This window comes from Cyrtonyx montezumae, unplaced genomic scaffold (assembly GCF_038088225.1).
Source record: "Cyrtonyx montezumae isolate F1298 unplaced genomic scaffold, pur_monq_1.0 scaffold_10, whole genome shotgun sequence".
Lineage (NCBI taxonomy): Eukaryota > Metazoa > Chordata > Aves > Galliformes > Odontophoridae > Cyrtonyx > Cyrtonyx montezumae.
In genome coordinates, this window is record NW_027071826.1 from 48,729,999 (window position 1) to 48,743,907 (window position 13,909).

Sequence of the window (13,909 nt, forward strand, 5' to 3'; positions counted from 1 at the left end):
ACCCTCTGAAGACAGTGGAGCTCATCACATATGTGACAGCCTACAGTCGCCTAAAGAGACATGCTCTGTGAGGTGTGCACCATCACCTGTACTGCATCTTCCCCAAGGTAGGTTTTGCGTAGTAGTCAGCACAGCAAATACTTCTTAAATTAACTGTATCTGAACGAAAGTGAAATCAGTACTCTGGATGCAAAACTTTTATTTACAAGTAAAGTGAAAGTTTAGCCTGGTGATGGATACAGTTACCATTTAACTGGCTCCTAAAGTGGCAAGCATGCAGTAAAGAGGCCATGTTCTCTGTTTCCTACTGTATGTACTAAATGCATCTTCTAGCTGAAAGAAAACAGTGATTATCAGAAAGTCAATTGTCATTCTGCCTCTTTAGAAAAATTTCCATTAAAGATAAAGCCAATTTTAATTAGATTAAGTATCCAATTACTGTAATTACATTTTTAAAAAATTCACATCATGAGGATGACCCTTTTAAAAAGGGTTACAAGAATAATTAGTGTATTCATATTAACCAAAATGTATTGGATAATATTTATACCCAGAAGGCAAAGTACATTACACATATTTCACCTTTGGGGAAAGCTTGCAAATGTTTTGACATTGGTATGAATATTTATAGGCAAGAGCGTGCTTTAGCAAGATTATATGAGAAAGCATTTATATGCTCACAAATTTTTACCCAAGGGTAAAGTATACATAAAATGTAGTGCAGAGATTATGGATATGCAAAGTACTGTTTAAGAAGGGAATTTATATCAGTTTGTTTAATTAATTGGAGCAGAGGACTACCTCCCTTATTTATTTATTTGTGTGTGTGACAGGACGGTCCAAAGAATTCAAACTTGAGCTTTCTTTCTGATGATTAATGTCAGCAAGAAGGATGCAGGGAAAGGGTCTGCCCTCTGCAAGGCACCACCTGGACCACAGGTAAGTCCATCCCCTTTAACGAGTTCATCGTCACAAGGATTGACAGTTTAGGTGTGAGCCATCCCAGCTGTCACCCTGTGTGATCATAAATGCATCATGGAGCTGGAAAACATGCAGCCAGCCTCTAGCCAACGCTCCTCATTTAGGACAAACCCTGCAATTCTCAGCATGGGGAAGACTTGGAGGTACGTTATTTGCTCATGCAATGAAGACAAGAAACCACATCCTGGCTCCAGGATACTCACAAAGCCCAACACGACCACGGAAAGCATATGGGATGCAACCCATCTTTACCACTTAGGAATTGCATTGGCTCAGCAACTGCAGGAGTCTACCAGCTAGGCCCTTGAGCTGTGCACCAAAATCCTCTGCAGGCTAGAGGGCACAGCATTCCATGGAAGTCTTCCCAGCAAATAGCAGGGGTGCAGTGTAACAGCTGATTTCTTGAGCTTTCCTGCCTTCTCAGCTTCTCAGAGTTGTTGAGTATTGTTTACCGTTCATAGTTTAGCATTCATTTATTAAGCTGCAGATTGCAGCTCCAAGTAGCATCTCTTTGTGCACACTTTAACCTACACTGTTTCTTTCTTTCTTCCAGTGATCTTTTTAGGAACAAGATGAGAGCAGAAAGGTCATCGACTTCATCCAAACCTCATCACTGAAAGAAGGAAGCCCCCAGATATCTTTGTTTTGAATTGACTGCCCTGACAGCACTTGGCACTTCCAATGGTGAAACCATTCTCAGGCAGCTGCAGCTGACACCTGAAAGATTCGGGCTGTGGTGCTGCTCTCGCAGTGCTCATTGTCATTTCTGTGCATCCCAAGAGTTAAAATGGAACTGGAAGAGACCCACAAGAGTGGTGTAGTAGCGTATGTTCACCTTGTGGTCGTGGAAGTTTGTTTTTGTGTAAGGACTGATGGTTTGGTTAACTCTAGCATCTCATCATGCCAATGATTACATTACCAAGAAAGCTTTGATCTCAATGAAGAGATCAAAGTTGCTGTTTGAGGTGATAATGAGAGAGCAAGAATTTATTTTTAATCACAAATTATTTGTTGTTAATGGATTCATTGCGTGTTTCTGATCAGGGTGAGGCTTCTTTTGGTGCCCCTACCTACTGACTTTGCCGCTTGAGGCACTGACCGCTGGTGCCAAGGTTAGGAAAGAAGCACAGCGAAGCACTGAACTGACAGTACCAACTCTCATTTCTAGGAGCGGCAGTGGGGAGTGGCAGGAGTTCTGCAGCAAGGAATCCGAGAGCTGGTGAGCGGCTGACTGACTGACTGCGGAGCTGTGCAAGTGATGGTCCAGCCGGGTCAATTCAATAGTGGTGAGTGGGAACCTGTCCAGGGGCTGCTACATCCCCAGGGCCGAGGTGCTCAATGAGAACAATTGCCGGAATCATCAGTCTGGTCCCAGTTGTCCAGACAGTGGATATCTCTTTCGCAGTGATTTAAGAGTCTGTGGTATTCTGTAGTGGTCTGTAGCACCGGTCAGAGCTATTCTCCTCTCAGCTCAAGCCTAATTAAAGGGAAATCTTGCGGAATGCGAGTTAAATTCAGTCATCGCAGCCCAGACCCCACGGAAAATAGTCTAACTCAGCCACAGTAACACAGCGTAATGTAAATATAATGGAAATACAAAACCATGTAACTTAATTTAATGTGGCAGTCTTCTGCTTAAGCCGGTGAAAACGAAGGAGCGCAACCGACGAACTTAGCCCCGCGCTCCCGCCCAGCTTCCCGCCCGACGCACGCGCGCGCCGCTCGCGCGTGCGCAGAGCCCGGCGGGCCGCCATGGCGTCCTGGACGTGCCGCAGGGTGGCCGCGGTGTCCTGCCTGGTGCTCTGCGTCTCCTTCCTCCTGCCGCGGACCTTCTTGTCTCGGGGAGCCGGCGGCAGGCGGGAGCCCGGGGCCGCGCCGCCCGAGGGTAAGAGACCGCCGCCGGCCCTCCGCGCTGCTCCGCGTCCGACCGGCGGCAGACGTGGCTCCGCCGGCCTGCCCTTCTCCCTCCCCGGCTGGCTTTATTGCCCCAGCCTGTGTTCAGTTCCTCAAGAGCAAGAACGCACAGCAACCACGGAAGAGCATCTGTCTGTGCGTTCTTGCTCTTGAATTGAATATAGGCTCAGGCACCCGGCACAGGTCTGTAGTTTAATTGCGTAATCTCAAACGTGATAAACCCGCTTTAATCACTGCTGTTTGTATGGTGACTGATGAGCCGTAGTTAGATGTTCGAATTACATAGCACAAATGCTCTCTCCATCGTCAGAAGAGAGCACAAATAGTTTCCCTCACGGTGTGGGAGATCTCTGCCTCCGTGGATCAGCAGAGCACTCAGCTCATCCCTTTGTTGACTCCATCCCCTGACTTTGGGAATGTAATACTTCATCTCATTTGATCAGCTTCAGACTGGAATTTATTGTCCGTGTTTTCCATTTGATAGCAAGAATGTCATTACACCTTCTCTGCAGACCAAACTATTTCATCTGAAGTTCTTTATGAGTGGAAGGGTAAATCTTGATTGAATAGTTCATATCTCTTGTCTTTAGCAATTCTCAAGTGACCTGCTGACCGCAGCTACCTGCCAGAAGTTTGAGGGTCTTGAAGTAATAGTGTCACTCTGGAAGTTAATAAAAAACTTATTCCACGGTTGGGGGAAAAATGCTTTTGAATAAGACATTCTTAAAGTTACTGCCACTTGTTGGAAATGCATGATATCAGAAGGCTTTTCATCAAAACAGCTTGGAAATAGTATCTTCAGAGAGAATGGGAAGCACGGCACTCTAGAAGTTGATTTTCCAAGAAGAAACCTGTTCTTTTTCCCTATAGTAGTTTAATGTGTGTTATGATATAGCACATTCATGGTAAATTATTGTGTTGGAGTGCAGGAGAACGCAAGATTGGTTGAACAACTTATTTGCCTAGCTGGAATTTTGTGTAGTACATGTCAGATTTATTTTGGATGGTCTGAGTAGGTTTGCTTTAGTTGTGTTTAAGCTTTTCTGTGCCCAGCGAGTCTTTATAACGCAAAAAGATGAACAAATAACAAGTTCTGACATCATGCTGCTAATTAAGCAGTCGCATCACCTACTGTTAGGGTTTTGTAGTAGCATGAGAGAGGTTGTGTCATTGACAGTGGCATTCAGATCTGTGTGTTTCCATTTATATGCCATGTATTTGGCAGCTCTTTTCACACAACGATGTCATGCATGTGCCATGGTTTTCCTGTGCAGTTTTCCTGGGATCTTGACAATAGAGGACATTTTTAAAAGGACATCATTATAAAAGCTCAAAATCAACAAGAAGGAGCTGATGCTAGAAGCCATTGTGTTTTCTTTAGAATTATTTTTATAATCAAATGATTGGTGTGTATCCTTTTGGCCTCAATATGTGTGACTGAATTGATTTTTTTGTTTTTTTTTTTTTTAAGCAGAAATAAGGCCTTGTAAGGAAAATTGTAAAATGAATCAATTTAAGTGCAGGTTCACCTTTGCCAATTATTTTCTCCATTCTTCTCTTTTTTCTTTATTTTTAAAGAATGTTTACATGAATGTAAGATGTTTTACAAAGGTTAAATTCCTGCTGTAGCAGTGAGAATGCCTTGTTAAAAAGATGCTTTGGTTTCCATGGTATAATTTGAATAATTCGCTGCAATTCAGATGCACTGTAACAGCTTTCTCCAAGTGAGGGCCCAGTTAGTCTGAGAGCTTTCTGGTCAGCGGGGCATGCCTGTGCGGTTTTGTTAAAGCCTAATCAGTCAAAGAATCCATGTCATCACCTAGAAAAGACATGTTTTAATAGTGGAACTTCACAGGTTATTGGTATCACTTCCTAGTATTATTACAATTTTCTGTGCTTAGGAATTTAGCTATGACAGTGTTTTCTAGCCAGAACAAATGTAATGCCATTTTCTATTGTCCTGCTTCCAATAAAAGTAACTGCAGTTGGGTACATGCAGCTAGTTAGACTGAGGGTTGAATGTACACGTACTACTTATGGTCTTGCAGGTTACGTTCTCAAAATTGGTGGTGCCTTTATAATAAAAGTAGAGGAAAGAGACCAACTGCACCTGCTTGAGTTTCAGGCTGCATGTAAAAAGGTGGCAAGTAGTAGAAGAAAAATGATTGCTTTGTGTTTTTGCAGGGAAGCTTGGTCGCTTTCCACCAAGGATGCATTACCAGGCAACTCCTGACAGCAGAGCTGCCTCTCCTTTTCCGAGGTCTCACCTTGCTGAAGCAGTTGCCAAGGCCAAGGCGGGCGGAGGTGGTGGTGGAAGCACTGGTGCAACTGGAAGAGGTCTTGTGGGGCAGATCATCCCTATATATGGATTTGGCATCTTCTTGTATATCCTGTACATTTTATTTAAGGTAAGAAAATTGAAGATTTTGAATGTACACATAGTATTCTTCTATAAATTACTGCATATTATACGTACTGTATGTGTCATGGATTGTACTGTGCATTTAAAAGGGGAGAGTTGGGGTACAAAAGCACCCTGTTGGCTGAGAGTGGGAGTTGTAAGGTTGCAGTGACCACGCTGCAGCTAATCCAGCTCAGGTGCTGGTTGAAAGTACAACCCTAATTCCATCCACATGTTTTGCATGTGATTTCAACTTTTGGCTTTTTGTAGAACAGGTGTGTGTAAATGATTACAGCCAGCTGCTGCTCAAGGAAGGAGAAGGGGACAAGATCTTATGGATTATATTTGTTTTTTTTCCTTTGAGCAGGGGTTTTAAGGCAGGCAGATAAATGTTCATAGAGTTGAACCCACTCCAGGGATAAGGAGAGTCCTAGGGCAAGAGCTGGGTGAATTGGGTGAGCTGATCAAACAGGGAGAAGAGGAAAGAAATAGGGAGCCTGCAGCTTCTGTACAGAGCCAGATGATAGTGTTGCTGCGCGTACAAAGTTGGTAAGAAGTGGCAGAAGATGTGAGAGAATCAAGTGGAGTCACCTGTAATTCCTTCAGAACCTTTCACTTTTCACATTGCAAGACAACAATTCCTTCTCACGTATGTGGAGAATAACTGTAGGATCAGGCCCTTTCTTGCAATGGATAAATATTTGGAAATTAAGTTATGCTTTCATTATGCTTCAAAATAAAATTTGTTCCAAGTGTGTTTTAGGAATTTTCAGCTGAGAAGATCTCCTAGGCATCTTTCATGGTTGTCTGTCTTTGCTGCAGGGGATGTCTTTCTGTGATTAGTTCCTAGCATAATTTTAGCTTTCTGTCCTTTACTGTGTTGCCTTTGGGACTTGCATATTGCTATTGCTCTAACTCATCAAGGGGTTGGCTCTTTTCTCTTATCAGCTGGCTTCCAAGGGAAAAACTGCCCCTGGAGAACGGAAATGCCCCCCTGCTGCACCTGGAAACATGAAGAGGAAAATCAGTACGTGCTATTTATTTCTAAGTTGCATCTAAGTAGCCACTGAGTCTTACGGGGTTTTTCACGTTCTGGATGTGCTCTTAAAGCTGCTGTTCCACTGCACGAAGCACAGGCCAAAAGAGCCTGTGTTAAAGTGAATTACTGCACCATCACTTCCTACTCTCATGTGGCTGATGAGAATATACAATAGTGGCCTTGGAAGCCCCCTTGAAAATGGTGGGTTTTCATGAGGTTCACTTGCCTGTGTGCTGAAAAGCTAATGTAGTTAATAATTAGCAAATGGATAATAAGATGCTCATCTATAATTATTCTGTAATATGTAATTTTACAGTAGTATTATGTAAGATATTTTTAAAATCAGTGTACCACAATTCAGTGAGTTAATAGGTTCAACTATTTGTGGACGTTTTAGTTATCAGTTACCATATCAGTATTTAAGTGCATTGTGTTTAACTGGCTACATTGCAGTAGGAAGGAAAAGTACTTGAGATTGTATAGAAAATGCAAAACTAACAGTAAGCTAATGCAGCTGTTATTATCTTATATACAGTGTTGTGTCACCCAACACGCTCAATTATATAGACTATTTTCGGTGCACTAGTACTGCACTGTACTTGTACTACATTGTGGAAACCTTGTGCCAATTATGAACAGTGTAATCGTAATTTTTTCTCTAATGCATCATTGTCCAGCCTTTCGGCTTGCCTGGGCTGCACTGAGTCAAAAAATCATTTTGGGCTAATTGCTCCAAAAATAACACCTCCTAATTATTTCCGTGGAATATGCAACAGATGCGAAGAGCTCAATAACACTATTTGCTAGAACAAGTTCTCAGCTACAAAGCACCATGTGTACTTTTTACACTTCAGGCTAAATTAGAGACAGTATGGATCCCAGACGTGTGCATGTGTGACTATTATTGTACTACTGACATATTTAGAAGCAGGTACAACCACAGAAGAAATGCTTTGCTCTCCAGACATTGTGTGGTTAGCTGCTGTGCATCCTGGCGAGCCTGATGGATAGACAGCTGTCCCTGCCTACTCTGGCACACCTGTGCAGGGTCAGGTGCCACCCATTCTGTGATCATTTGACAAACGTATGGTTTCTAAAAGCTCATTAAAATGCTTGAGTAACATTTTGTCTCTGTTCCCAAAGACTTATCAGGCAAATTCCATGAGAAACCATAGACAGTAAACCACTGTGGTTCCCTTAGGAAAGAAAGAATATATAAATAGCATATTCCCATTCCTAGCTTTAATCTTCAGAGCACTGACAGTGGCTCACTTACTGTGCTTATTGGGAGATTTCTCAGGAGCTATTGAAAAAAGGTGCTTTCTGTACATCCCTTTACCCCTGTCAAACTCTTCACTGTTTCACCAAGAGAACTTGTGAAGCTGTGTGTTTTGGTTTCCTTACAGTCAGTTTGCTACCTGTGATGAAGAGGCCAGGGTACGTTTTAAAACTCGTGGGATTCTCTTTCTTCTACAGCTGACTATGAGCTGACCCAACTCCAGGAAAAGCTGAGAGAGACTGAAGAAGCTATGGAAAAGTTAATCAACAGAGTAGGCCCTAACTATGACAGGTATGTTTCAAAATACAGCATTTTAAGGAGCAATTACTTTTGGATTAGAAATTATTCATTATACTTCAAGGTGTGGAAGTTTAATTTTAAGCATGGTGCTTATTATTCTCAAGTCTTTTCTCCTTGGGGTCTGCGTTTATCTAATAAATAATTCTTTCCAACTTTACCTTCTTTACCAGAAGAACAACTGCCCTTACCCTTCCCATTTTGAATAGTGCATTATTTGGAAGATAACGCCAGCTAGGTCTAAACTGAAAATAAAATGCATGTATTTAAATAGCCTGTCTTATGTTGCCAAATAATTTTCTGAATGATTCCCAAGAGAATCATTTGTTTTAGGGTATATTCCTGAGCTATGGATTTTTTTAAATAGAAATGCTATGATAATCTACGTAAATATCTGTTAGAATCCCCATAAGTTACCTGTTTATCAGCAGGATTTATAACAGCCTGTGTAATAATTTAGTTCCACTCCATAACCAGTAAATGAAATATAAGAGAAAAGTGGGAAAGTCAGGATTTAAGCGAATAATATGTTTATTAATGTTTGTTTTAAATTTGAGAGGACTAGTCTTCATTATAAGGGAACACTGGTAACAAGTTTTTGTGTAGCAAGACAATGCTACAGCTTGACAATGCAGTGTCTGGGAAAGGAAATACCATCAATATCGAGGCAAAGTCAGCAAGCAAAGGTAGCTCTTCAGGTTGTAACACATTAACTTTTCCTGGATCAGTCCATGCTTCTGTTTTAAACCACTCCACCAGAAACAATTCCGTGCTGAACTTGCCTGTTACGTTTGTTTCACTTCAAGTCACGGCTTTTGTAATTTTGTCCTCTTGCAGCTGCTGTGGTGTCAGCAAAGCAAGTTGCTAAATACACGTGAGTTAGGCTGAGTTTCAGTTGAAGAACCCCTAAGCTACCTTGTTACTGTTTTTGAAACAGGATACTGTTTGACTATTTGACTCACCTCTGTTTGGACAACTAATGCAGAGTTTTATACTTCGATTTAAGCTGCCAGAATTAGGCTTATATGCCTCTTAGTCACTCAGGATGAGATTTTTTTATCAATGAAATGACTTCAGTGCCCATTGCAGTATTTGTTTCACTCAATGCCATTGGCTGAGGGCCTTTATTTGTATTATTTCTCTTCTTTGTTCACCTGGTCTATTTATATACACGGATCTAAAGACCTCAAGGGAAATCAGAAATGGAATCTCATAGTGAATTTTGAGTGTAGCCACTCTTTTTAACAAATAGAGGAAAGCACCTCTAGATGGAGCAAATAACTTTGGGAAAAAAAAAAAAAAACTTTGAAGCTTTTGAGGAAAAGAGATCTTAAACAATTCAGGGGCTATAGTGCAATTTAAGTAGTGCTTACTTTAAGATAATGAAGCAAGAAATAAAACAGCTGACATGTCTGTGAAGTCATATTAGATTGCGGATAGTCACTACATTCCAATAGCTCAATAGGAAACGTTCTGTTTCCATTTAAGAACAAGAAACCTTTGCTATACCTGTTAGTGAGTACTTCAGGATTCTATGTAAGCACTGACATGATAGCTCTGTTTAAGCTACGTACAGAGCAAAAGCAGTGACCTTATCTTAAACTGTGAACTTCTTGCATCTGTCCTGTTAGTGTTCGTAAGTATCTTGTACCCTGGTAAATCTCCTGTATGCAGGCAGACAGATGTCTCATACATTGCCCACATCCTACAAATAAATCTTCCTGGAGACCTTAAATGATGTAGAGGTAATTCATGGGCTTTGATTTCTCTATATTTAAGGAAAATTTGTGTTTTAAATAAGACATCTAGAGTAGGAATGGATCTCTGAAATGCTCACATAGAGCTTGTGTTGCAATAAGAAAGTACTGCTTTCTAATGGGAATATCCAGCTTATTAAGAAATCTGATATGAAATGCCACTGATATGTAGCTGCATTCATCAATTCTATTATTTGTGCTGGCGTATCTCTGTACTGTGCTAAACAGATAGATCTGTCTGTCTTTATCCAGGTGATATATATTCAAATTACATACACTTCTGTCTAGAAAAGGAGGATTAATTTGGCAGTTCTATTACAGCTTCTGTCAAAGGCAGCTAGCTGATGAAACCATTTCTTTTGGTGTGCTGATTAATTTGCCTGTTGAATTCTACATCTGCATATCCCACACTTCTGAGGAGATGCTGTCTCACGCCTTCCCTTCTTCTGTGCCACAAACTGCCACATGACTTGATGGGACTCTGTGTAGGGGTGGGACTGTATCAGCTCTACAAATTGAGGGCAGAGTGCCTCTTAGGGGGAGCATAGAGAAGTGGATAGGACAGGATTTCTGACCTAATCTTTATCTCAGCCAGACAGCTTCTATCTGGATAGCTGCAAGTGATACCAGTGGCTTTTGAGCTCTGTTCTGTTAGTGTACAGCAGCACGTGTAACTGTGCACAGAACAAACCAGCAACGTGACACTGATCTTTGTCTTTACACCAGTATGGCACTGCTGCCTTAGTGGAGAAGCTATCGTGTTGTCATCATTCCTCTGTGAAACAGCACAAGGCATCTGTTCAGGTGCTGCTCTATTCACTTAAGTTAATAAGAGGAAAAACCAAAGGGTGGATGCTGCAAGCTTTGGAGAATTTTGGCATGTATTTATTGCATTATGTAAATATTTAGCATCTAAATCCAAAATCATTAGTCAGTGTCTTCTCCAAATCACCCAGAGTCACTGAACAGCTGAATAACGTTGGAGGTGATCTGTCTGATGGTCTGGAGATCAGTGGAGATGCAATTCAGCATTCTGTGCATGATGAGAGCCACTCTCTGAACAACAGGAGGGGTGTAGATCCTGTTTAAAACACAGTGGGATTCAAAAGTGAGCCTCTGTTTCCTAAGAGGCCTGGATTGGTACTCACAGAGAGATCAAACATCCTCTCGAGAACAATGTAAAACACCAGATGAAACAAAACCAGTCGAAACCATTTTTGATCACCCAAAGTGATCTTTCTTACTATACCACACTGAGTGCCTTGCTCAGGTCACCACTCTCCAACTCCTTCTTTTTTGCAATAAAATTTTCATAAGGTTTTTTTTTTTTGTAATAGAAAATAGCACATAACTATATAATCTTATCTGTTGGAATCACTTTGTTGTAACAGTAATTGCATCACCTGAGGAGTAGCAATCATTTCAGAATAACTCTGTTATCACTGGTAGTAATCACAAGAATCAGCAGTGTAGAACCAGTCAGAATTACAGTTTGCTTTTAATCTGATTAAAAATCTGTCTTCTCCCTCTCTGATTCTAAGGGGCAAATTAAAATTAAATCTTGCACCTTCTTAGCAGTTTTAAACCTTTCTGCTCCTCCGTATCTGCTTAGCCAGCATTGTTGCTGGATTTGTTCAATATATATCCAACTGACTTACTTCTTAATGAGGTCTTGCAGATTTAGTATCTTTAAGAGTTGTAGGACAGCATGATGCCATTGAGACTGGCGCTTGTGTGAGACATTTAGATCAGGCCCATGTTTTATTTAAAATACAGTTTAATTCTGAATCACGTTTTCTTACCGTGTTTCAAACAGGGCACGGTTTTCTAATCCTCACTTAACACTTTTAAAAAAGACAAGGACTTTTTGTATTGTCTTCCACACCGTGGAATCCTATCTGAATCTGCCTGCCTTGAGCTGTTGCAGGCTTTCTAGGTGATTGGATAAGCCTTTATACCGAGTTGAAGCGTGGACTCCATGATTACTGATCACACTGCATCTAGATTTCCTCCACCTGTCCTACTCAGAGAGACAGTTGTACTCAAACTCTGTAAGCAGTTTGCAGTAACTATGGACTGAATTCAGCTGTCCAATGTTTTCTTCCAGGGTTCAGAATGTTACAACAGACCAGGAAAAAAGGTTACTTCAGCAACTCCGAGAAATTACTAGGGTCATGAAAGAGGGCAAATTCATAGATGGCATCTCTCCTGAGAAAGAAGCTGAAGAAGCTCCTTACATGGAGGATTGGGAAGGTAAGCAAGAGCTTTTCTTAGCATTACCCTGATGAGGAGAGCTGCTTGCAGTCTGAGTTCCTTTCAGAATCTATCTTCATCTTTCTTTTTCAGAAAACAATGTTCAAAACTTTGCGAGAAGTGGTTTGTTATTCCAACTGTAACAGGAAAAAAAATTATTCTGAGGCAGACAGCATTTCCTTTAGTGCAAAGTCTGTGCTGTCTGCTGCTAGAGGTGGCATATGAATATTCGCATACACTTCTTTGGCTGCTAGGTCTTGGCTGCTATGGGTTTACCCTTCCATTTCTTTGCTGGGCTAGATTTTCTAGAAAATTGTAGAGCCATTAGAAATCAGAGTCAGCATGCTTTGGGAAACTTAGCATTTTTAGTTTTGATTTGTTTGCTCCAATACTGTAAGAGACAACTCCAGGAAGCCTGTCTGTTAAATATTCTTAATTATAATGTCCTTTCTGTTGCTTATTGTTGACTTGTTTCAGAAATGTATTTTCAAGACATCCTTGTTGAGCTGTTTGCTTTCAGAATTCTAAATACATCTTTATGCAGACCTAATTCCTTGCTCCTTAGGAAGCAGTGTTTCCTAATATAAAGCATAAACAGCTGCCTCGAGCTCTGTTTTCTTAAGTCAAGCTCATGATGCGTGTTTGGCACAAAGCCATTGACTCCTATCTGTTTTCCAGCTTTAGAAATAATGCCCTTTGTAGAAAAAGTCTGTTAAGCATGAATCACGGTATAGCCAGGAACAAAAATGGGTGTATTTAACAATACCCAGTTTTCACCTGTTAGCTCCCACAGCTTTTAGCAGAGCTTGAACGCTCGCTCCTTGGAGTCTGTGTTGAAATCCTGGCTCCCTAAAAAGTCAGTTTCGTCATTCAACTTCCAAGAAGTGTTTGCATGTTCTTGCTGTGACATTAAATGCTGTCACAAATACGTAGCCTTGAGTAGTTGCCAATTACACTGTCAGTGCTAAGAACAATTGTTCTAACTCTTCTGCATCCATCACTACAGTTATAAATTAGCACTACTTTTATATGCTGTTAACATTTCAAGCTGCTTGTTGTCACTTTATCTCTAAGGTTACCCAGAAGAGACGTATCCCATTTATGATAATTCCTATTGCTTCAAGCGCAAACGGGACACAATCCTTGTAGATTACCCTGATCTGAGCCAGCCCTCCGCAGAAGAACTGGCAGAAAGAATGGAGGGCATGGAAGACGAGGAGTACCTGTGCAGTGAAGCCCTGCTATCTAATCTCACCATAGGAAGGGACAGTCATGATTTAATGCAGAATAAAGATGAAGTAGCTGGCATCAGCGAAGGGGAAAGGGACCTTCAACGCAGCCAAAGCATTGAGGAGTGCTGTTACTGTTACGAGGAGGAGGAGGATCCCGCTGTAATAGCGGAAAATGCTGTATTTCATTCTGAGAGCTGCAGCGAAGTGGAAGAGCCAACCCCAGAGGAGCTGTTTGTGGAGTTTGACAATGAAAACGCAGCACTGAAAAAGCAAAAAGCCAGTGATTCAGATGAAACCGTCACGCTGAGAAAGCGCAACGCAAAAGGACTTGAATAATAGTGACAAAATTTGGATGCCATCAAAGTGGTGACAGTAAAGGTCATAAACTGTTGATTATCTTCTTGTACTAACTTCATTCCCACAGTAACAATCACACCATCTACCTGAACTAGAAGCTGATGCCCTCTTTCCTGCAGTTCTTGTCAGCTCATTGCTGCTTTGCCAGAAGCACTTTCATTGCTTTTTGGGACTGATGCATTGAAGCACATCATTCCATTCAGGTATTTGTGTTTTTATTCCTTTCCAGTTTCTGAACGAGCAGTTCTTGATTTTTTTTGTTGTCCAAGAGTAAGCAAACTATCAATTTTCTCAAAATAAATAAATCAGTGTGCTACCAGTTATGAAAATGAATCAAATTAAGATATATTCAAAAGATTATCAGAAAGCTGGGGGAGAAAGTATGCCTTCTTACTCTTA

At 41.2% G+C, this 13,909-nt stretch overlaps 1 protein-coding gene across 1 annotated transcript; it reads left to right on the forward strand.

Annotated features, from left to right (window-relative positions):
- Nucleotides 1-2,733: 2,733 nt before the first annotated feature.
- RIC3 (RIC3 acetylcholine receptor chaperone) lies at nucleotides 2,734-13,705 on the forward strand. Its single transcript, XM_065755749.1, has 7 exons — nucleotides 2,734-2,866; nucleotides 5,080-5,303; nucleotides 6,245-6,323; nucleotides 7,812-7,905; nucleotides 11,776-11,921; nucleotides 12,996-13,219; nucleotides 13,274-13,705. The coding sequence occupies exons 1-7, from the start codon at nucleotides 2,734-2,736 to the stop codon at nucleotides 13,487-13,489; spliced, it is 1,116 nt and encodes a 371-aa protein (XP_065611821.1). The 3' UTR covers nucleotides 13,490-13,705.
- The last annotated feature ends 204 nt before the right edge of the window (nucleotides 13,706-13,909 follow it).